Source organism: Musca domestica, unplaced genomic scaffold, assembly GCF_030504385.1.
Source record: "Musca domestica strain aabys unplaced genomic scaffold, Musca_domestica.polishedcontigs.V.1.1 57, whole genome shotgun sequence".
Lineage (NCBI taxonomy): Eukaryota > Metazoa > Arthropoda > Insecta > Diptera > Muscidae > Musca > Musca domestica.
In genome coordinates this window covers 3,345,462-3,371,230 of record NW_026712358.1, presented here as the reverse complement: position 1 = coordinate 3,371,230, position 25,769 = coordinate 3,345,462, and the positions used below count along the sequence as shown (strand labels likewise).

At 35.3% G+C, this 25,769-nt stretch overlaps 2 protein-coding genes and 1 pseudogene across 2 annotated transcripts; 2 read left to right on the top strand and 1 right to left on the bottom strand.

The window, feature by feature from the left end:
• The first annotated feature begins 1,248 nt into the window (after nucleotides 1-1,248).
• On the top strand, nucleotides 1,249-2,591 carry LOC101888816 (uncharacterized). Its single transcript, XM_020035614.2, has 3 exons — nucleotides 1,249-1,630; nucleotides 1,746-2,350; nucleotides 2,413-2,591. Exons 1-3 carry the CDS (start codon nucleotides 1,403-1,405, stop codon nucleotides 2,495-2,497), a joined length of 918 nt encoding a protein of 305 aa, XP_019891173.2. The 5' UTR covers nucleotides 1,249-1,402; the 3' UTR covers nucleotides 2,498-2,591.
• An 86-nt stretch (nucleotides 2,592-2,677) lies between these two features.
• LOC131800428 (blastoderm-specific protein 25D-like) lies at nucleotides 2,678-21,516 on the bottom strand. The gene is given in 11 exon segments (XM_059128767.1): nucleotides 2,678-4,588; nucleotides 9,515-9,626; nucleotides 9,845-10,268; nucleotides 13,183-13,477; nucleotides 13,480-14,632; nucleotides 14,723-14,979; nucleotides 14,982-15,095; nucleotides 16,460-16,877; nucleotides 16,880-16,915; nucleotides 20,905-21,008; nucleotides 21,011-21,516. Coding segments are annotated over 11 exon segments (3,294 nt in total). The 5' UTR covers nucleotides 21,144-21,516; the 3' UTR covers nucleotides 2,678-4,340.
• Nucleotides 21,517-22,500: 984 nt separating this feature from the next.
• Nucleotides 22,501-25,752, top strand: LOC131805484 (probable inactive serine/threonine-protein kinase bub1; annotated as a pseudogene).
• Nucleotides 25,753-25,769: the final 17 nt, after the last annotated feature.

Below are 25,769 nucleotides of genomic sequence, written 5' to 3'. Positions count from 1 at the left end.
AAAACATGTTATGTTTTTAATAATTTATTTACTTAAAAGTTTATTAATTTATTTTATGTTTCTTTATTTTTTATTCTATTTTTATGTTATTGTTTATTTTTTCTATTTTTGGTATAATAAAAATAATACTTGATGATATTCATTTGTGTTATCCTTGTGCACTCATTTGTAACAGGCAAAAGGAAACAATGAAAATCAGGAGTTAGGGTAAGTGAATTCAATTGTTTCGAATGCATATATGTGCAGCATATTCGGCTTTGTTGTTGTACATTCTGATTCGACCTTTGAATTGATGTTGCCCTATAGTAGGCCGGTCCGCCAAACTCGTTTCAAAAATTGAAAGATTTCATATTTAAAATGTTCCTCACATTAGGAAAATCTTCAATTAAACCGTTTCCAATGCAAATGTGCAACTAATTCGGCATTGTTGTTGTACATTCTAATCCATTTAACATTGAAATATTTAATAATTAAATAACACTACACTAAATATATGGTACATTATTAATACTTTTCTTTTAAACTAAACTGTAATCGATACTATAATTGCTATATATCGCATAGGATATATTTTAGTGGTTTATGATAATAAACATATATTTCTTGGAATATTGTTCATATAAAATTATCACATTATTGAAATGATATCCGCATATGCTTAATCGCAACAACTTCGAAATTAATACTTCTTTCCAAATACAAAATAAATACTTCTTTGTACGACATCCACGCTTAATATGTATGATGAGGGCTTTCCTTTTCACTGCAAATTTATCAAAAACAAATAAATCATAAACATCTTTGCTGTAGCAAGGCAGAACTAAAATATTTCCTTACCACTTAATTCCGTTTTTCAAGTGGGACTATACTGTTTTACAAAATACTCTGTTCTTACACTCCATTCAGTTTCAGTTCAGGATTATCTATTAGTTTTCTTTATTTCTTATTTCCACAACATCTTCTCTTCACCTGTTGCAGCCAAATATGGTGCCACACTCCAGTTCAACAACAAAACTTGAATTTTTAAACTTGATAATAAGAAATGCAAACATCTTCCTTAAACAATGCTTCAAATTCCCTACAAATATTGATGTTTGTACTTCGCACAGAAAAAAGTGGCGCAAAGGAGTATTAACACAAACAAACATCGTGCACACAAACAGCAGAAAATTGGTAAGAATGCGAGATAAAAAAATTCATTGACCATCCCAGGCAATGCCAGTTTTGGTCTAAAGCCGGTATTGCATTAACATCATTCCATTTCAACGTCATTGATCCAGAATCCGAGAGAACATTCCCTTTCATGTGTAGTTCGAGTAAAACTAAAATTTAGTCTTATTTTCGTTGTTGAAAGCGAAGCTTGCACCTGTTTTAGAACCGCATTTCAGTGAGAACGAAAGAAATGCAATCGTCGTCAATAAAACTGGTTGAAAGGGTTGCAGTTCTGTTGTTTGTTCTGCTTATGGCAACATCACATTTGCCATGTATTGAGATGAGCAGCGATGATGATGGACCACTTGAAGAAAACGGGCGTGTTGTCTACGACCAGCGTCAAAGCGGCAAATACAATATACATGTGGTGATTAAGGATGTGGCTATTATTGAAATGGGTCAAAATGAATTCCAAGACGTACGTTTATTATTGCCTCATTAATTTCTTACATTGTGTTTATGTAGTTGAATTTTAATTTAGACAAAATATAAGGAAGTTTTAAAAGACATTGACATCTCAAATTTATTTACAGAATAGCTATAGCGATGAGGATTACTATTACGATGAAAATGATTTGACTGTTAGGCCAATAACTCTTAATCCTCCAACGGCAGCCACGACTACAACAAAACTTTCGACAACAAACACTGTGAACAAGGAGAATAATTTTACTGCGCTAAGTGTGGATGGAGTGACCGGAAATTCTTCAAGACCGCACATCGAAGAAAATACCTCAGCTTCTTTTAATAAAATCCAAGAACATGACGAGACAACAATAAATTCAAATGTTCTGTGGAATACATTAACATCATTGATTTCTGGAAAACCTTTAGCCGATAATGAAGTAACCACTTTAAAGCCTGACATGTATCCAACAAGTAAAACAACTGTGCCGAATATTGAGGTGAAACCACGTAGTAAAATTGAGCCTATTTTTGCTCAGGATGATTCGCCAAAATTTAGAGATGATTCTATACCCTTAAGAAATTCTAAAATATATAAATTAAAAATACACAGGTCCCATCATCCCTTTGCCCGCCCATCGAAGAAATCACAAGCAAGACGTTGTCGTTCCAATCAATCCAAAAATGTCAATGGCCATTGTGGCAATAAGAGATCAACTTCTGGATCCCTATTGTAAGAAAGTTCTGCTATATGACGTTTTTTCTTTTTATTTAATTTTACTTCGTTTTGCTCAGGCATCGTCTCTTCAGCATGTTGGTAAACTTACCGGTAGTAAGCGGCGGGGAGCAAGAACAACAACAACAACACTATGATGACTAAATTTAAATAATATTTAATTCAAACTCTCTTCGCTTTTAATTATAATATTTTGAATAGACTAAAACTAATACAATAAACATTTCTTAATTTCGTATCTGTGTGTTTTGTATTTTTGTCTCATATTGAAAGGAGTTCTGCATTAGGTTTTTTTATTTTTTCTCTCTAAAAATGAAGTCAACATTTAGTAAATTTTAAAATTTGTCTCCTTATCTTTATTGTGTAACAATAAAATGATAAACTTAAAAGCAAACATTTTACAAAATTGGATATTCAATAAGAAATTAAATTAAAAACAAAAATAATTTAGTTATTACTTACAATTTCGTAATGAAGAAGAAAGTTAAGGGGTAGAGCAAACATTTACAACATAATAAAATTATTAATACTTTTTTGTTATGATTAGGATATGTACAGATCTAATGAGTTAAAATTTCAATCAAAATATGAAAAAGGAATATATGTATGTAAACAATCACCAATTACTTGAATATTGATAAAAACAATATTCTATTTTTGTCTTTAACTAGGAGAGCTTTAAAACGTTTTAAGAGTTTTGAAAACTCTTCATAATTGCCATAACAATGCATAAAAATTTAAACTCAAGTTAGGATAAGATAAGATATTTTAGAAGTTTTCTTCTTGGAAACAATAAGAGAATAGGGTGGAATTTTAATATCATCGGTTTAATACTGTAGAATAAAAGTGGATTCTGTAATTCTTAATTGTGTGCATCTTTGACCATCTTTTTTAAAGGAAAATTTAATGTTAGCATTCGGATTGCAGCTTGTGTATAATATAAAACACCCTCTAAAATAAAGGTTGTTGCGAAATTTGAATAATTTATTAAATAAACAAATTGTACTCGACGTAAAGAGAATGAAACTGAAAGCAATTGGAACATACATCCGTTTTATATTCGGGATGTACAGAAAACAAGAGTCCTTGATGACCACATAATCATAACAACTCCATTTGTAACAACTTTCTGAGGGTACCTTATACTTCATACAAGCTTATATAAAATAATATTGAGTATTAATTTTTTAAAGTTGATGATATTAAATATTTTCTATGGGATATACACAAAGTGATGTACTGTTTAAATAAATATTATAAAAAATAACAAATGAGCAAAAAAGTAGTAAATTGTTCAGATAAAGAATTTCTCAAAGAAACAAAAATACATTCAAATATTATGCAGGCTTAATTTACTAATTTAACTATGTACGAATATATATCGTATTACCATGGAATTAATCTAAAACAGAAATTGCGCAAATGTAATTTAGTAGTAGATTTGATAGTTTGTTTGCATTCATCCTGTGCGCATTTTTAACATAGAGTTACTTTTCAATTTTTTGTTTTGGGATTTCTAAGAGATTTCCTTTGTTTCTGGCATTGAACATATTAGATGTCTTTTTCTCTATTTCGTTGTAACCGAAAATAAATATTTTTAAAATTAACTAAAGTTGTAGTGTTTGGTAGTTTTGTATAGAGTTGTAGTCTATTGGAAGGCGTTTTGAGTACAATTGCAGATTGATGACCATCCATTTCGAGTTACATTTGTTGTGGTAATAAATAATTGGAATAATTTTGGTTCTGATTGATGGCATAATTTAAAAAGTCTTAGATTGTTCTGCGTGGCTGAGTGCTTCTTGAATATAATTGTAAAGCACACACACTTATAACTAAACAAGGGTGCTCAATACAGAGTTGCAATAACAGGTTTCCAAATGAGAATCGCAACCTTCCGAATATTTCCATTTTATATTTCGATATTTGTTGCCGAGTTCTTACCTTTAACTTCAAATATCTATCTGTTTTTTAATCAGGTCTTAACAATTTAAGGCATTCCTGGTAGTACTGAACAATTTTGTCTTTGTTGAGGCTGTTGCTGCAGCATACTGGCCCGCACCCTTTGTTGTTCTAATCTCTGTACAGATGCTGTTAAATGGGAATTTTCCACATACAAATCTTTGACGAGAAAATCGGCCTTTTGCAAACGCTGTACCTGGTCAACAATCAATCTACCTTGAGTTTCAAGACGTTCATGCAGTTCATTTAATTCTATTTGATGATTGCGCCAGGATTCTAAAATTAGAAGAGTATAAGATGATTGATTATGTATTTTTCATTTCATTTCATTTTCATTTATTTACCTTACAAAGAAATATAAATAAGCCCACAGGGCCCATAACTTATATTATCTATCTACAATACCCTAACATAATACAAATTGAATGATTAATTCAAACTTAACAAATAACATATTAAACCTAATAATTTATCTTAATAATTCACGAGAAGCTCGAACCCTACACCTCGATTCACCATCACCAACTAAACAATAGTCTAGTAGAGCAGTGAAAAAGTGTAGCAGAAACGAGCTAAAATAAGAGATAACTATTTTATTACTCACAAAACAGAGTATAAATAGTAACTCACATTATACCCTACAAATAAAATTAAGAAGATAATATAGTGGCTCCCCAGCCCAAACAAAAAGAAAAGCAAAAAGAAAGACCCATAATAAACCGACGCAACCACTACAAAAACATAGCCTACATATTTAGGCGAAGGTATTCAATTACTTTAACCCTAAACAGATAATTGGTATGGGCAAAAGTACGTAAGGCCAAAGGAAGCTGATTCCACAATCTCACCGCCCTAACCACAAATGATCTCTCACCAATGGAGGACGAAAACCTTGGACACAACAATTGAGGATTTCGAGATGATCTACAAAACAAAAAGTTGTCACGAAGAGGACAGTCAAAATTGCACATAACACTGTAATGAAATTGAAGAATACGAAGATCAACGTAGCTGCTAAATGGCAATCCCAGGAGATCATTAACAAAACAAGAAACATGATCACCACGACGCAAGCCATACACATAACGAACAATCGAATTTACCGCCCTACGGATACGTTGCATTTGAGAAGAAGTAGTACCGGAGACTACCTCTAGACAATAATTTACCTGCGATAGCAGCAAGGATACAACCACTCTCTTCCTAACATGACAAGGCAAATAAGCATTAAGACAATACAGCCTCCGCAGCTGAAACCTTATACGACAAAGCAAGGAATCAATGTGTCTCTTAAAGTCCAACTTCCGATCAATTATAACACCAAGACATTTCATTTCATCAACAAATTTCACTAACACAGAACCCACAGTAATATTAAGAGAACCACCATTACCATGATCATTGAACAGCATAGCTTTAGTTTTATTCCAATTAATCATAAGGCCATTTAGCGAAATCCACGACGAAAGAGACAAAACAATAGAATTAACCAACCCTTCCAACCCAGCAATATCAGCCTCTCTGAAGAAAACATGAATATCATCTGCATACAAAAACAGACAACACCTGTCATCAACAACTGAGTGCACAATGTCATTAATGAACATAATAAATAACAACGGTCCCAGTACAGAACCTTGCGGGACTCCACATTGGACACTACAAACTTCAGACGAAACACCCAAATGAACAACAAACTGAGACCTACCTTCCAAATATGAAGCCATTAAACGACACGCAGAAGATGAAAAACCAAACTTAAACCTCAGCTTGTCAAGTAAAAGGGAATGGTTTATCGAATCAAAAGCCTTTGACAAGTCAAGGCCCAATAATAACCCAACATCAGATGAATTAAATACATCTCTGATCATGTCAGTAAGATATAATAAGTGCGTGGTCGTACTACATCGCCGCCGAAAACCAAACTGAGAACTACTCAATAGCCTACGATCATCAAGGAAGTCAACAATCGCTTCTTTAATAATATGCTCAACGATTTTTGACATAGCAGGTAGAATGCTAATGGGACGCAGATTCGGCAAATCAAATGATTCACCAGTTTTCGGCACAGGAACAATTCGTGCAACCTTCCACGCCCGAGGAAAAGTAGATGTCATAAAAATCGAGTTAACAAAATGCAGGAAATGACAGGAAATGTATGGAAATATAAGTTTAAAAAACTTTACTGGCACGCCATCAACCCCCACAGCTCCCGACTTAACTTTATTTAATGACCTTACAACATCAGAATAAAATATGCAATAAAACCGAAAAACATCATCTCCCACATGACCCTCACTATAAAGAGACTGACCACGCTCACCCACAAAACCAGGATTCCCACTGGAAAAATAATGATTAGCAGCATTGACATCAATTGGTGGAGCTTCATTATCACTACCCAAAACACCAAACGACTTTAGAGATTTCCACAGCTGATTATTATTCATACGACCAAAGAGATCATTATAGTACTTACGCCTCTCATTCCTCATCACAGCCTTACAACGATTCCTATACATACAATATATTATTCTATTACCCTCCATAGGTCGCTTGCGCCACTCAAAGTACGCAAGATCTCTAAACATCCGTGCCGATTTTACCACATCAGATTCCAACCATGCATCATTCCTGGGGTTGACCTTACGAACAGAAACAGGAACGAAAGACAATAGCGCGTTAAACAACAAATCAAATAGTGAAAGTTGACAATTCACATCAGAAGTGGAATATAAGGGGTTGAAGTCAAAATCGGATATGAAATTTAAAATGCCCAACCAATCCGCTCGGCCAAAGTTACGATACTCAATAAATCTCTCCTCTGAAAATACAGGCAGGTTAAGCGAACCAAAAACAAAGGCATGGTGCGATATACCAGGACATCGACCCTGAGATGAGAAACCCAAGGACAAATTATCACTAGTAAGGCAAAAATCAATTAACGAGGTAGAGTTATGGGCCAAATCATAATGGGTAGGTTTCATGTTATGCACAATAGTTAGCCCCAATGATCTGCATAATCCTCTCATCGAAACAGAGTTCGAAGACACAAATAAATTACAGTTAAAATCGCCAAGGACAATGATATTAGAGAAGCGATCAAACAAACTCTCATGTACATCACAGAAAGACTGAACATCGCCATGGGGAAGATATACTACCGCCACAAGCAAAACCAATGCCCCAATATTCAACTCAACACACACCGACTCACAAACACCAAAATTATTTGAACGAAAAACTACCTTATAAGGAATGCCACTACCAATATAGAGACATACCCCACCACCAACACGACCAACACGATCACTCCGCACCAGCTTATATCCTGGAACAACCAACGATTTCGATGAGACTGCAGAATTAAGCCAAGATTCAGTGACACCAAAAATGCTGATACCACTACCAACCAGCAAGGATCGAAGCTCATCAATTTTATTATTGAATCTCGATGGGCGAATACTTTGGCAGTTCAAGTGGCCATACGTTAGTTTACCAGACAAACCCTCAAATAAGGGTTTAAAAAAGTGAGCGTCATTAATTATGGGTCCCAGATTATCATCAAGTGACATCAAACCAAATAAAGGGGCTGGGGAGCAAAATTATGTAAATTCGATTTCGCATCTTAAACTAAAAATTGAAAAATATAAATATATAAATAAAAAAAAATAAATAATAAATAATAATATGAAAGATTATTTAGAACAAATAAGCAATAATTTGCATCAAGAAAACAATTAAATTGCCAATGAGATCAAAACAAAATTAATATTTACATTACATGACTACACTCCCAGCAGCATATCACCAACCAACGGAGCACCACCCGGTTGCAGAGGACAACTACGAGCAAATTCAAGAAGCTCTTGTCGCTCAAAAATTGTTTTACTTCCATCAGCAAGTATTACCTCAACTTGAGGTTCATCACTATTTAACAACCTGAATTTCTTAATCTTCTTCTTCTTGAGCAGGCCTCTGCAGGCAAAAACAAGACTAGATGCCGATTTAACAAGATGATCATTTAAGTAGATACGGGACTCCAATAGACAATTCTCCATAACTTCTTTTAGGGTTACCTTCCCTCTTTTAACAAATCGGCGGATAAGGGAATCTCTTGTCTGAATAGAATTAAACTTCACCAAAACCGCTCTACGTTCAGATATGTAACAGCACTGCTGCATGTCGCCATGAGATAGTTGCAACCCACACAAATTAGCAACTTTAACAACAAAGCTCCTGAGGTCTTTAATATTTTCCGGCAAACCTCTTATAATGATATCAGCTCTGTTAAGCCTTCGCTGGAGCACATTGTTAAAAGACTCAAGCTCAGAAATCCTATCAGCAAGTTTCTTTTCTGCTAACAAAGCCGTACTTTTAACTTCAGAGACTGTCATCTTCAACTCAACTACAGCCTTTTAAGCTCAACCACATCACGCTTTACCTCAGATATTTGTGCATTATAAAGATCAAACAGAGCATCAGTTTTGGTACGGAATTCAGACAGACATCTAGCCATATACGTGTCCATTTGTTGTTTCATAGACAAAATCAAGTTATCCTGCAGCTCTCGCAGAGCATCTGAATTCCCAACAAAATCACACGCAGCCACACCAACTGTCTCATCACCACCATTCAAAGAAGCATCAGCTGTGGCACCAACCCTAGATGCATCAACTGCAGTGTTCGCTTTTGTTCCACGATCAACCACACCAGCGTCACCACTACCACCAGCAGCCCGAACACAGCACACACAAGTGTATCTGAGTTGCTTATTTATTTTAGCCTCAGCCTCAGAAATGCCAACGCAATCCAAATGGAAAAAATTTGCACAGCCTTTGCAACCAATTTTATATTTGGATTTGGCAATATGATCCTTACAAACATTACAGGTCAATAGCGACGGCATTTTCAGGATTACCTTGGCAGATGCAAATGAATAAAAAAAAAAGAGCGCCAAACGAAAATGCACAGCAACAGGTTAAAAAGGTGAGAAGAAAAACCAACTCCACCAAAAGCCACAGCTCCAGACCTTCAAACACCAATATCCAAAAGAAATAGTCCAGTCAATTTGTAAAAATCTCCAATTTTAAATATTTAATTATTTTCTTGACAGAGCTCAAATTTAATGCTTGTTCATTGCAGGGATCTATAGTTCGATTTGAATAATAATAATGTGATTATTTATTTGATATGGCTTACGTTGCATTATAGAGTCTGTGTACTGCTGTTGCTGTTTGATAACATTTTGTAAATGACGATTTTTCAATTCCAATTGATTTACTCTTTGTATTAAAGACGGATGGGCCGTTCTCTGCAAATAGAAGCGAACAGAGTTGTAAATTTAGATGGCATGATTAATTTAATTTTAAATCCTAATTATTATATAAATATAATTAAGTTTGTCCAATATGAAGTAGTACTTCGCCGTTTCTGTTTGAAACAACCCATAAATACTTTTAGGAAAAATATTATTTATCTTTTAACAACATTCATATTCGATTTGATAGCATAAACTTTTCGAAAACTTACCGCATATGCCTTCTCTAACACTGGCTTAGCTTCTTGCAGTTGTTGAAGTTCCATAATTAAACCATCTCTCTGCAATGACAAGTCCTTAATCTGTTCCTTCAAAGAAAGCTCAAAGAATTTCAAACGTTTTAGTTCTTCTTTCATTACACTTGGTGTTGGACTAGTTGAACTATTCTTTGTGCTGGCATTTGATTTGGTGGCCAATTGCGTATTACGCTGCTGAAGGCTGTGATTCGAATGTATACTGTGCGTTTCGAAACTTTTGCCTGATGCTGTCGAGGAGGTTTCACAATCGGCCACATCTCCCGCTTCGGAGGTCGAAGTATTATGCGATTGTGACTGACTGGGCTTTTCTATCGGTGACTGCAGTGATGTCTGCGGCGGTGTGCTGAAAATTGTAGTTTCCGAAGTTGTTAAATTCAAACTAAAAATAAAACAAAAGAAAATGCAGACAACACAAAAATTGTTTGTTAGTTTCGTGTGTTATTTCTTGAGTATAACGAGATTTGTTGTGTATGTACAATTTTTACTGTCCTTTTTTTCGCCTTTTGTGATATAGTTATACAAGTATTTTGTGCCATTTAAAAATGGAACTAATATAGCACGTAACTTGCGGGCAGTACCACTCTTTTTGAAGGTAAGACATAAGAACGGCTCTATTTTGATCGAAAAGTTCATTCATTGTGAAAATTTGAAATTAATCAACGTTGGCAGTCATCGCAACTATAGATGGGCACTACTACTATTTTGGGTACAGTAGCTTTGGCTTGGAACAATAAATCATTTTAAAATTGTTTTATTCTTAGTTTTGTTTTATTAATTTAGCTTAAAAGAATTTCAAAATCGCCCTTATGCGCTTATGTAAAATTCTCATTGCAAATCGGTTTATCATGGCATTATTTTTTACAAGGTCACGTCTTTGTAGGCGGATCTAAAAAGTTCTGCCTAATGAGCCAAAGGAGCTTAACGATCATAATACAGGGTGAGATGAAAAAACTCCAACCAAATTCAGACTGCTGTCATTACTAAGCTACTCGTCCGGCAGCTGTTAAAATTATTCCAATGACAGCTCATTATATTGTTTACAAGCGTACAAAAGCATTTTGGTAAGAATTTTCTAGGAAAAAAGTTATTCGTGATGGAATTCAAGCGTGATAGTGTGATTTCTTTATATTTGGCTGGAAAACCACAAGTGGCTATCGTCAGAACACTCCAGCATTTAAATGTGAATAAATCTTTTGTGTCTCGTAACATCGCTCGTTACCGTGATACTGGTAGCGTAGCCCGACGTCAAGGAAGTGGACGGAAGAAAACAGTAACATCAAATATGGGTCGTGAGCTGAACATATCGCAATATTCCAATCGGCAAATATTGAAAAATGAACCCGTTGAAGTTCCAAAAAGTGCAAGAACTTACACCGCAAAAGAAAGAAAATAGACTCAAAAGAGCTAAAGAGTAGCTTCACTTAGCCGAAAGTGGTGAACTGCCGAATTTGGTTTTCTCCGATGAGAAAACATTCATTGTCCAGCAGTTTGTAAACAAACAAAATGATCGTGCTTATTTGCCAAAGAGGTCAGCTGAAAATGTGCACCTTCGGTTGGCCACCCGAACTCAAACGCCGGTCATGGTGATGGTGTGGGCCACCATAACAGCCGATGTTCGGTCTCCGCTCGTATTAATCGACCGTGGCATCAGAATAAATGCCGAATATTATCGCAAAAATATTCTGGAGGGTCTTGGTCAAAGTCTTGGGCACGCAAACATTCTGCCCGCAGACCTTGGACATTCCAACAGGACTTAGCACCATCGCACTCAGCACGCTCCACCCATGAATGGAAAAAAAAATTCCGGATACCAAGGATTTCCGGAAAGCAAGGTTGGCACTAAAAAATACCAAAGTGTTGAATACCTCAAGCAAGTGCTTCGCCGGGAATGGGCCACAATACCGCAGAGCAACATTCGGGCAGGGTGTGACTGTTTCATTGGCCGTTTGAAGGCCATAATTCGTGCCAAAGGTGACCAATTCGAATAAATCTAAACTTATTCTAAAATTTGATGCTATGTCCGAAATTTTCTGCTTTCATTCAATAAAATTTAAAAAAATTAAAAATTATGGCGTTTGACTTTGTTACAGTTTTTTTATCTTGCCCTTTATATTCCTTACTATCCAGATAATCCCGATAAACCCTTGATTGATAGGCACTCTATAACAGAATAAATGCAGCAGTCTTATTATTTGCCAAATCAGTAGTGGCAACTCGTCTATCTTTTTGAAATACTATCATTCATACAATATACGAAGTGCATACATTTTTTTTAATTAAAAAAATAAAGTTGTTCGAGGGTTTCAAAGAATTAATTTTTTTAGGCCACGTTCCGAGTAAAATTCAAAATTATAATTCTCTTTATTCTAATATTCGCGTTGTGCTCGCCATTTATTACAATATGATCAAACGCTGTGCGTACATTTCGAAGAAGGAAATACTTATTTTTAAGTTCGAAAGTTAAATATTGTATGTTCCTTAACCAAACCACCTATTATTTTAACCAAGTAACAAAACATTAAATCCGAAGCGAAGCATTTTTGTTCGAATATATTTCTCTGGGAATAAATGTTTTGGGAGATTTTGTACATTACACATATAAGGCCCAAATAACAACCATATAAAGGACTTATTTGATTCATCTGGGCCAATTGTTTATTACTTTGTGAAACCCAAGAAATAGAACGACGATATACAAACACACTCATGCAAAAATTGTACATTTAAAAGTAAGTAAACAAATAAAAAATAAAACAAAATAAAAATATCAATATATGTCAGCACATTAAAAATATATACATACGTTTATTTACAAATAATAATAATAATAATAATAATAAAAATAATGATGCCTATTAATAATAGTCAATTTTAAATTAAGTCTTAAGTAATATTAAATAAATTCATTCGATTTTAGTTGCCGATTTTCTTTCTCTATGAGATCCCTCGCTGAACTTATAGTTCATTGTTAAATTATTTACAAAAGGTTGGTTAGGTTATTGAAATATTATGGACTAATAATTTTGTTTGTTGTATGCGGGTGATTTTATGATGGGGGAAGGGGGTTAGGTAATTAAATATTTCCGATAAGCCGATTAAGAAAACGTTTTGAGAATTGCACTTGCATGTTATGGGATTTCAAAGGAAATGAGCAGCTAAAAATGAGCATGGTTTAAAAAATGATTATTTGATATAAATAAAAATAAGAATTAAAAATAAAAGTTTACTTGAAAATAAAACATTTTTAACAATTAAAATACTTTGGTTGTATTTGAAGTGTATTAAGTACTCACCGTACTGCATTATTGCTCAAAGGCGCCACAGGCATTAGGGTGGGTAAATTGTTTTCCACGGATTGTTGACAATTTTTCGAGGGTTCCTGTATGGTGCTTTGGTGCCACAGATAACTGATAGGGGAGCTGGCGGGGCTGCAAGATTCAGCCAAATTCATGGCATTACTGGCGGCATTCTCTGGTTTCAGTTCATACGCCCCAGTCAAAATCTCCACACTTTCACCCAAACGCAAACGGAGATCTTCAATTTCGTTTTGTAACATTTCAATTTCTTGAGATTTTTCTTCAAACATTTACGCGCATTTTCACGGATTTCTTCGGCCTCGGCTTCCAAATCGGCATATTGTTGTTCGAGCATGTCTTTTTCTTCGATTGGAGAAAGACGGCCGTCCTTACTGAATTGTTCCTCATATTCACGGACCTTTTCCATTAGCTCAGTGAATTTTTTATCACTTTCCTGTTGTTCTTCTTCGTAGATTTGTCGCTCCTTTTCGAAGAGGGCTCTTTCTTCTGTCAATTTGGCTTGCCAGTAGTCTTCGCAGTCTTCGTAGGCTTTCTGCATCTGTTCTAAGCTAGCCTCCAACTCACGACAGCGTTCTTCTGGTGTGGGTGACGATGACTCTGTGCCATCTCCACTAGCCTTCTGTGTTGCTAATTCTTTAGCCATCTTAAGTTCGTCCTCTAAATCTCTAATGCGTTTACGCAGACTTTCTATTTCTTCGTGGGCCTTTTTCAACGTTTTGGTTTGTTGTGAATTCTGCAATTCAGAATTTAATGCCATCCATTCGCCACTGGTATCACTGTTTTCACTACCGGTGTGAGTTTCATCATTCGCACATTTTCTTAATTTACCCAAACGAGGACTTTCCTCGATTAGCCTAGTTTTTGTAGGCGAATCGCCACGACGTTTGGTAGCTGTGTTTCCGGAATTAGAGTCGCTTTCTTCTTGGTTAGATACGGTAGCTTCTTCTGGTGATGCCAGTGATTTTTTGCTTTTAATTTTCATTTTATTCAACTCATGATGCAAAGACTCAACTTCGGCCATAAGTTCATCATTTTTATCGCGTAAATTACAGTTCTCTAACTGTAGTTTTGAGATTTTGTCTACCAAAGTTAAAACTTCCTCATCTGCCATACTCTTGTCATGTGACTCACGATACTGGCCTGCATGTTTCTTTTCGTCCATATCGGTTAGTTCACGTTGTAGTTCGATATTTTTCTCCAACAATTCGGTGATTTGTTTTTGCATTTTATGCTGTTCAGATTCCAAATCTTCATTTTCTTTGCGAACTAATTCCAATTCGGTTTTAAATCTAATTTCATCTTGTTCGAATGATTTTATGCGAGCCTCCAAACGTGAATTCAGATTACACCAGTTTTCTCGGTCACTAGCCAATCGCGCAGTAAGGTCTCTAACAACACCGGCATGTTTTTGTTCCAATAGACGTATCTGCGAATCAAGTTGCAAAGCAAGATAATTAGTAACCGATTATATTTATAAATTCGATATTTTTATAAATTCGAGAAAAAAAAGACTTACTTCTTTTTTGGTAGCATCTTCAAGAGAGGCATGCCTCTCATCAATTTCTACCGCCAATAAAGCAATACGCCGGTTTGCATCTTTATTGTCTGACCTGAGTTTGGAATTCTCATCATGCAGTTGCTTGGAAGTTTGTCTTAAGTTCGTCAACTCCACCGACTGCAAGGCCAAACAGGCCTTCATCAATGCCTGCTGAGGTTCTTCGTCCAAATTTGGTATTTCTTCTTCCATCACTTTATTCAATTGGGCCAATTGATTTCATCACTGTCAAAGCCCAAGGCCAACAAAATTCCACGGCCGTTGGGAATATTGGAACGTTCCCATAAATCCAATATGGTATTTACTGGTAGTGTTTCCATTAAACCAGGAGTATCTAGAGGTAATTTAAAAAAGTTATAATATGTTTACTAATAATAAGAGATTTATTGCTATATTATCTAGTAACCGGAACCTTTAGTACGGAAGAGAGGATTGCAATATAAAATCTACATGGAGATATGTTCCACATTTTTGTATTTAACTTATAGTTGAAAATAATATCAAAAGAAAACAAAAAGACAAACTAAAAGTGATTTCGTTAAAGGTGTAGAAATGGAAGTTAGAAAGACAGATATAGGATTGTGCTAGAACTGACTCTACAAAAACACTAAATAGTAGGTGCTTCTTATAAGATGTTTTTTTTGTTTTGTTTTATATGTATGTTACTACAACTATTTGATTAGAGACCACTCTAGAAAGAGCGTGCAGTTTATACCACCAGCCGTTTTTAATGCTTGTTTTGTATTTGGATTTTTTGTTTATGTTTCTTTAATCTTATTGCCACTAAGTCAATTCAAAACAAACCTTTAGCCAAATGTCCGGTATTTAAATGAGCTTTGCTTAACTCCCATTCATAGGAACTCCAAACAGCGTGCATGGCAGATGAAAGATTTTTCAAACCTAAATTATTTTACGTTTTTTTTTTAATTGTGAATTTGAAAAGTGAAAGAAGTCAGTATTTTTGCTATCCAAATATTACACATATCAAATACAAGTTAAAGCATTACTTGAAGAATATATAAGATACATTGATGTCTGTGAGGACATTGCGGAGACGACTGACAGAACAAAAGCTATACAATCGCGACGAAAGGCTTGGCAGAGAATATATTTCAATAGGTTATGACAATGACACATAGACAAACCAATTTGTGAAAATTGGCCAATTTTAATGATTTGAGTTTGAGTTTATTAGCTTAGCTGCTTCTGCTGTTGCAACACACAACATATGTACACTGGCAATTGCTGGAGACAACAACAGTGGTCGGAAGAAAAGAAGCTAGATTGTGCAGTAAATGTATGGATTGAATTAAAGCGTAATGAGGGCATACTTAGGGAAAGCCAATGACGGTTTTGATGATTGCATACAGATGACAGAATACTACACAAAATCAAAAACAATAATTGTAATTGAAAGTTTTGTTCATCTGAATCTAGGATTTTCAAAAGTATTATAAAGAAGTACCCCCCTCCCTCCCTCTCTTACAATTAAATCCAGAAATCCTATTCTTGGAGCAATTCTTGATGAATGTATTTCCCAGTTTCGTTAATAAGGAATTTGTATGAGTAATGAAAACAAAAGCTCTAGAAGATGATGTTTGCTGAGGTTAAAGAAAGCACTGACATGTTATGAAAGAAATTCAATTCGAAAATAAAACTGCCTCAGTTAAATCATAATTTGTTTCAAATAATACTTACCAAGAGATTCAACGCTACTGCTAAGTGGTTTCTTTGCTAGCTGTATTAAAGAATCGTTACCAATTTTTGCTTTGTTTTGGAATTTCGTCTTATTCTGGTTGAATAGATTCCTTTGCGCCGGCAACGAAGCACAACGTTTTAGTTTGGTTTCAGTAACGCCAACGGTCTGACGTCGTCTAGTACCAGGTATATCGGTTTGTGAAGTAGATCTCTGGACTTGCTGTGTTATACAGCCACGATGTGAGCTGGAGTCTTTTTCTTCTGTGGAATCTTCTGAGTCCGAAGCACTGGCATCTCCAGTTTTTGAATTATGTGGCCTAGATCGACGTCCATATTTCTTAGTACCCATCACCAGTTTTGGAGAAACTTCGCGATCTGAAGACTCTGGCGGGCTATCCATAAAAGTTTCTTCCTGATCCAGTTGTGTTGTGGGTTTTCAGATATAACTAACGATCGCTCTATAATTAAAAAATATATTAGTTGATAGATAGTTTATGGGAGCAAATTTCCTTCTTACGTAAATATCTAGCCAAATCATCCATTGTTGGATCAATGTATGCTTTGGCCTTTCGATAAAAGAAATGTGTGCCCATTTCGCTAGGTGTGTACGCTTTGAAAGCAATTTTGGCAATATTGTCTGACTTTGTCACAATATGTCTTGAAGACTACTGATGACAAATTTGGAACTACAATGCTTATTTAAATACTATCTCTCCTCTAGCAATCTACAAACAATCAGGTAGAATGTTAAGGCACTAGAACCTTTGCCGAATTAAAAATTCCCAATATGTATGCTAAGCCAACAACTGCTTATGATGTCAATTACCTGAATCCATAGCAAAAGGAAAGTATAAGAAATGCTATAAAAGTCAGGTGTTTCCAATGTCGAAAACATCTAGGTATTACTTGGGTAAGCCAAAGCACTTAAAACTGTTTGCGAAGTACAAAACAATTTGCAAATATATCCTTTAAATGTTCTTTTAGAACATATGGTTTCGTAGGTATGATCATTGTCAACAACATGCGTTATTTTACAACCAAACAACGATATTAAAATTACGACAATAAAAATATTCAATAACAAATTACAATCTTCTTTCTAACCGAAACTGCTCAGGTATGCTAAAAATATATGAAACTTATTTACCAAAAAGAGGATTTGTTCTAAATAATCAAAGTCTATAGCCAAACAAAATTTAACAAACCAGGATGAAGTAGAAACGTCACTGATGCTTTTGAATTAATCTACATAGAGGTTTTTTTTAACATTAAACATATTCGTTTAGCATCGATGTAACTGAATTCACTTTATTTATATACATATTTAAATATTTCGAAATAGTCGAGCTTAATTCAATTGCTGTTTAATAAAATAAAAAGTATTACAGGAAGACCATGGTTTAGGAAAGAGCTATCCGTTGTCATCAGTTTTTTTTTTTTTTTTTTAAAGGGTAAAAATGGATTACAATCAATGAACGCCACCCTATTCTCTAACATACTTTATTTTTATATGAGCTCGAATGTGTATTTTACTTGATATGGGTTTCTAGACCTATTTTGCTTTAAAAAAATTCTGTTCAATACAATTTTAACCAACATTTTCTCCTAATATTGTAGTAGAACAATGCGTACGAAATGGATACCAGCCATAAAAAACAATTACTTCTTTCATGTAGATGTGGCTCTTAATCATGTCATTCTTATTCAACTACAATTTGCTGTTAAAATGTCTAATGAATTCTAATATTTTGTGAATAATTTTAAAAATATCCTAAGATTGTTGTGACATGTATACACTTAGTAAGCTATATGATTTTCATAAGTTTTTTTATTATTCTTAGTACACAAAATTATTGTATAATATTTTATTCTGGTGCTAAACCTTTAATATTAGTAAATGGGAAATTAGGTATATTTGGAAATAATAAATTAAATAATAGAAAAAGATTTATAAATTATTATTTCAACGGGGCCGTGTTTGTTTATCATCGTTCATTGTAATACAACAATAATTTAAAACGTAAGATTGATTGCACTGAAATTATTATAAAGCCATTATTTAGATATCGCCAGCAACAATCGAAAAGTGCGATAATAGCTTTATAACCTATTTATAAAGAATAGTCTTTATTGATAAGTTATTTATGTAAATGTATTCGAGGATAAAAGTAACAAGCCAAATACGCGTGGGGATCGAGCCGTTGTTAGGAAACTGCCAATATGAACTCTAAATTGGAGTTGACAACAACAAAGAAGTAATAGTCGCAAATCCGTTGGACATGCAACTAGGCCTAATTCTACCATTTCAGAGTTATACATCTTTTCAAAATATCACATAAAGTAGACAAACCAAAACATAAAACTGTAGTGACAATCATGCTGACGACTTCATTGGAAAAGGGACTATACAAAGGAGAAGGCAAATGTATTTATTGGACGCAATTACAAATCTATGGCTACAGTTACATTAGGGGTGTAACAAAATATGTACCGATATATCCCAGCTTTAAATTGCTTGTAAACAAAAAGACACATTTGGGTAAAACTTCAGATCTATATAAATTGGACCAAATTCAGACTGCTGTCATTTCTAAGCCACTCGTCCGACAGCTCATTTTATTGTTTACAAGCGTACAAAAGCATTTTGGTAAAAGCATTAAGAAAAAAAGTTATTCGTGATGGAATTCAAGCATGATAGTGTGACTTCTTTATATTTGGCTGGAAAACCACAAGTGGCTATCGTTAGAACACTCCAGCATTTAAATGTGAATAACAGCAACATCAGCAGAAATGGTTCGAAAAGTAAAGAAGCCACTTGATCGTTGATTGTTGCAGTTTTTTTATCTCACCCTGTATAATTAATCCTGGCCAAGATTAAAAAGTTTATAATGTGGAAAATCGAAATGGACCGATCCACATACAATGGTTGAGGGTGCATCTACAAATTATTTATTTATTTATTTGAATTAATTTGTGCAATACAGGGCCTTTTAAACCATAAAATCATATTACATGCTAGCAAAACGTGAGTAACACTTATAAAACAATTAAAAACTTTTTACAACTGTAAATTATTTTACTCTTCGTTGGCTCCCCAACCATAATTATATAAAAAAACAACAAAAAATATACAATAAACAATAACTAAAAAAAACTGCAATACAACATTAAGGTCTGAAACATTAGAAATATGGCTATTCAAAGATTATAAATGTAAATTAAAGTTAAGCTAAAAAGAAGCAAGATAAGTAAAAACTGTCTTCCTAAAAACATTATTAGAATGTTAAAATGTTCTCAGTTGATAATGTAATGGATCCTAATTCCGCGCAATTCGAACTATAAACGATCACGCATTAACATCTCTATAAATCCTTGGTATAATTATTTGAGGATTCCTTGTTGAATGAATGAGAAAACACAAAAATTCTGTGTAGAGATATTGGTTTGCGACATTTAATAATATTTAAAAAAAAATCAACAAGAATTCTATAAGAAACAAAATCATTAAAATAATATCCCAGAAAACGTTTAACATAACTAGATATAGGATTCCTTCGGCGGACGTTATAAACAAATGCAGCCTTCCAAACCATATAGTGTTTAGACACCAGCACAGCATTGGCTAATATTTTTTAATACGAAGAGGCATATACACAACTCAAGAATTTGATGACACTATGCTGGTCTATTTCATCAGTTCTCAATAGCCTATTCGTATTTGGAGTTCACACCGACAACTTATATTAGCAAATTATGTAAATGAAAAATACGATAATAAATAGGTAACTTGTTCTTCTTACTAGTCTATACACCTTCATTGTTCCTTTGTTTTCTAGTTCATCTCGCCAAAGTCAGTATTATTTTTTGACTTTTCGATTAAATTACAAATCTTCACACCGTTGCATGACTTGTATACATGTATCATATTGCAGAAGTTATTAATAATGGGACGTAGTATTCCTTACACCCAGCCAACTAACACACATACTAATAACCCTTATGAGCATGTTAACAGCTAAGCAAATGTCAATCGATTACTAGCATGTGTAAGACTAATTGATTCTATATATAGACAATGTATTCAAATGGCAATCAATTTCACAAACAGAGAAACATATCTAAAAAGCACAAATTCTAGGTGGGTATGTTATGCGAAATACATTTTGCATATTTGTTAATTGATCTAATTATATCGTACAGCGCATAAGGAGGTATTTACAAACAAAATAAACTCCTCCTAGTCTTATCTTTGTCAGTTGATAGTGTTTATCGATTTGACGTAATACTTGAGACAGTGAAAGTCTAAGAGTTTCGTGGACGAAGGAATCGCAAAAATTGAACTGATACAATCCGACTTACCACGACATTTCCATCGTTGGCTTCGACGACCGCTTTGTCGGTTGACTTACTTTGCTCGCTCGTTGTTAAGCTGCTCCCACCACCACCACCATCCAGCTCTGTGCCCAGAAGTTTAGCAATGCTTCTTTAAAATTCTCAAATGTAACGTGTGAGGTGCGTCCCTCGGCTGCCAAATTGTCAATTAGCACCTTCCTTTGTCTCTTAGTTCTAGGAGGCCACAAAGCCTCCTTAAGGACTGTTCATCCAGATAGCCACATTGTTGGCTATCACAACTGTTAAACATTTGGAACAATTTCAGTTCATAGGGGTCTTGAGAAAATTCCATGTTTGTTCGTCTTTGCTTTCTTTTTGTTTCTTTCTTATTAGCTGGAAATCAGAACTCAGCCTTATGCTGTCACTGTCGACAATGTTTCTCCCCAATGCTCTGCTCCCGGTTGAGTTTGCAAGACCCCCACATGCAACGACTACGATTTGTTTGATTGTTTGGTATTTGGAGACAAAAAGACGACCACCACCACATAAAAAACTCGATATTTTTTCAATTCGCAATACTTTTCACGTTTTCTTTTCTTATTTGATTAGCATTTACTATTACACTTAGAAAATGGAGTTGATAGCACCACCGTTTTAACTTGCGAACGATTTTAATTAGTTAAAGAATAAAAAACTAGATATTATAATTAAATTTTCTTCGTGCGATTTGTTTTCTCTGGGGTGATTTAATTCTTCTTCTTGATAAGCGACACTCTACTTGAAATGATAACAGAATGTAAATGAAAAGAGAATAAAAAATATAGGGGGGATTTTCATCTCATAAAGCGTTATTATTTGAGAACATCATATGAAAAGATATAAATATATGTATGTATTGTTGTTTTTTAATCAATTTTAAAGCATGGTTTAATTTCTTTAAACCATTGTTTTAATAACTGGCATTGTGAATAGCATGGGAGAAAATTAAAATAAAAAAATATAACGACGTCTGGTGATAATTGCTGCTTGAGTGTCGTATGAGAGTTTTTGTATAATTTACATCAGTAGCTTATAATCTTAAAATGTTAATTTTTTTCTTGCATTCACACCTAAAAGGGTCGATTCGAAGAAAACTATACAATTATTCTCAAACTTTATGCAATTTTCTTGCATGTGCAAAGCCAAGATATATAAACAATGCAATTTCTTTAAATTCTCGGAAGCTTTTATATATCTATTGTCTTTGTGTTTGCATTTATGTTTTGCTTTTTTGTCTTACTGCTAAAAAGTGTCAAACTACAAAGTTAGAAATAATCTTTCTCAGTTCAGTGCCAAGTGGATATTTTTTCACCTGAAATTATTCCAAAAAAAACGTCGGCACTACCGGTGGGGATCTTTAAATAAAATTGCCGTCAGTAAACTTCCCTAGTATATATCAGGACTACAATTTGTCTAAATCTGTTCTTGCGTCATTATTAAAATGTTTCTATTTGTATTGACAGTTAATACAACAACAAGTTTCTATGTTTTTGCTGTTGTTGTTATTCCTGTCATCCTTCATGCATTCTGGAAGTTTTCAATCAATTGATGATAGTCGGTCCTTCTGCAAGATAAATGCTTCTTTCCTACTTTTCGAGCACTGTTTTTTAGTGTTTTAGCGACGTAATCATTTTTCAGTGAATGACAAGAGAACGCCGTCAAACATCGTCGGGAAAATGACGCTTTGTCGCCGCCATGGCAACAAATCGGCTACGCTTTCATACATTCTTACTTCACACATCATTTGTGAGATGAGGAAAATATTCTTTTCTTCTTAATTTTTGAGTTTTTTGTTTAATTAATGGTAATTGTTGTTGGTTTAATCCGAATGCATTGAATGCAGTGTATAAAACGTATTTGAGTTTAAGGCCTGTTCCGAAGGGCGCCAGGTGAACTGAAAATAATCAACAAGAAAACGTACGAACGAGTTGGTTGTGGAGTCTCGAAAAAATCGACAATTCTGTCGCGGCTGACGCGGGGTTATTTACATCCCAAATAAGTGGAAACTGACAACATTGCATTTGTTTATAAGGTGGTGCAACTTATTCTGTCAGTGGAGGAAGGGACCGTTGCAAAAAGTGTGGAACGGGAGTCTTTGATTGCGGACCATGAATTCATACATGAGACAGTCATCTGTGTCCGCCGATCAGATGCACAGTTTTCTCAAGGACAAACAAGCATGGGAAAACGCCATCGCTTTGTATCAGGGTCCGGATCCATTGGACCATTGGTGGAATTATATTTGTTGGTATGAAAATCATGGCCATGGTGATCCCGATAATAAATTTCGTGAAACGCTGGAGAGGTGCCTAACGCTGTACGAGCACAGTGATTACTACAAACAGGATTTGAGAATGGTGCGCTTATGGTTAAAATACATCGATATGCAAAACAATCCATTGCATTTCTATCAAGTGCTCCATCAGCGTGGAGTCGGCAAACAAGCAGCTTGCTTTTATATCGGTTGGGCTACATACTATGAGTCGATCAATAGCTTCAAAGAGGCTGAAGCAGTTTACAACTTGGCCTTTCAAGAAAAGGCGCAACCATATGCAGACTTGCATCACGCCCATAGCAAATTGATGTACACCAAATCGGTACATGCCCAGCAACTGCTTCAACAACAACAACATCCTGCCTATGTTCACCAAAATCCACCAACAAATGTTTCGGTTGGTCTCCATGTCCAACAGCAAACACAGCCCCATCAAGTACAACAATATCGTCAGCAAGTTTCCTATCAGCAGGCAACAACCGTTCCCAACCCAACTATGGCATCGCAACCGTCAGTATCTCATCCGCAGCAGGCACATTCTTCGGGAGGACATCAGCAAACCATCAAGTTTACCATCAACAACAGGTCCATAACCATTATACATCTACAGTGCAGCAGCAAGTTCATGTAAGGCGAATCAGCAGCAGCAACAGCAAGTCCATGTCCAATCATCCACAACAACCGCCACATTCGATGTCAACAGCTGTCCACCAAGCACAACCGCAAACTGTCAATGCGACACAAATATCACATCATGTGTACAATGTTCAACAGACAGCAACCCACCAGGCAACGCCGAACCTGAGGTCTGTGCCGGTAGAGCAACAGTTACCGCTGCCACTACCAATATGACACGCCAACAATATGAACGGGCGTTAGAGGCTTCAACAAAAAACCAAAACACAACAACAACAACATGCACACAACCATCAACAACAGCTGCAACCAGCAGCTCTTCCATCCAGGTTCCCGGTCTAGATGCAAATATAAAATTCCCAGCATATTGTCGTAACAATCATGAAACGTGGCAACCTGCCCTCTTCTGGAAGAACCAGATGATCCTCAAAAAATATGTTATTATGCTAAAAGTACGGTATATCCTCAAGGTCAAGGCGTTGAGTATAGCCCGGAAGAGATTAGAGCGAGGCGATATAAACAAAAATTGCAGAACTGAAACAAAAGCAACAGCAACTTATGACAGAAGTACAACAGAAAATCAAACACATCAGCTACAAACACAAGCTCAAGCCCAACAAAGTCATGTCCAAGTACAAGAGATAGGTTCCTTAAAGAGCGAACTACCCATCATCATCAGCAGCAGCAGCAACAAGCGACTACGCAACACTATTACGTTCAACAACAGCAACATGTACAACATAATAACATTTATTATCAATCACAGATTCAGCAACAGCAAATTAATCAAATTCATCACAAGACGAATCATGTGGCCACTAATTATCAAGCTGGATACCTTCAACAACAACAGCAGCCACAACAAATACTACAGCTTCCACAGAAGATGATGAAGAAGATGAAGTTGAAGAATATGCTGGAGCCGATACAGAGGGTCAGGAAGACGACAATCCCGATACAGAGGAGGAAGACCAACAGCATCAACAATATCAACAAAGACAATACTATCATCACCAGCATCAACAACAACTCCACTATCAAAATAACGCTGTTAATACCCAAGATGATTTGGAAGACCAAATCGAAGCTTCTACGATACGTTTTAGTATGCATACGCCTAGCCAGGGATCTCAAAATAAAACGCTTAAAATCAAATTCAAAAAAGAAAGACCCAGCACCGGCACCGAGACTCCTAATGGTAATAATAATAGCTATAGTGCTTACACAATTGAGAGAATATATCATCAGCCAGAGGTAAGAACCTTGACTTTTCTATTATTCTTCTTTTTTCTCATATATTTCGTCTTTCAGATTGACTCGCCAACATTGCCTGAAAATGCATTGAAACGCAACAATGGAAACAACCACAGTTTCCATCCATATATTCTGGGCCAAACTTCAACGCCAAAGACTTCCGCTAAGCGACAAAAATCATCGAAATTAAAGAAAGTTCTAATAATTGTCACGTTTTGGCTTGCCATAATAGTAATTCATCATCCGCCGAAAATGGCCATGTAAACGCACTCAATGCTAGCAATAACAATAACAGTTTATCCAAGATCTTCGGATAACAACAACAAATCTCATCTTAATGCCACATTCAATGATAATGCCAACTATTCATTCTCAAGTGCAGCCGCTTTGGACAACTCAAATTGTTCTCTGTCCAATGCTGTGGGTCGTCTCAATTTCCGTGATGCCTCAGCGCTAATAATACCACACTGAATCAAAGTAATGCCGTTGATATATCCACGTATCAAGAGAATTCCTATTTCTCTACCCAACATGATGTTGAGGCAAAAGAACGACGTTTGGCTAAAGCATTAGAGACTATTGAACGTCATATGGCCAAAGAAGCTATCGACCCTTTAGCAGTGAGTTGTGTAGGCTTTTCTTACAAAGCTCGATTTCCCGGAACGGAAAGCGAGGCCATGATAATTACAAGATTATACAAACACCACTACCAAAAATCGCCAATACACGACAACTGACATTAGGCGATGGCAGGCAATTTATATCGATAAAGAG

Excerpts from the sequence above, each read along its gene's own strand:
- LOC101888816 (XM_020035614.2), top strand. The coding sequence starts at position 1,403 with ATGCAATCGTCGTCAATAAAACTGGTTGAAAGGGTTGCAGTTCTGTTG. Across the intron at positions 1,631-1,745 it reads GTCAAAATGAATTCCAAGAC|AATAGCTATAGCGATGAGGA; the intron begins GTACGTTTATTA and ends ATTTATTTACAG. Across the intron at positions 2,351-2,412 it reads TCAACTTCTGGATCCCTATT|GCATCGTCTCTTCAGCATGT; the intron begins GTAAGAAAGTTC and ends CGTTTTGCTCAG.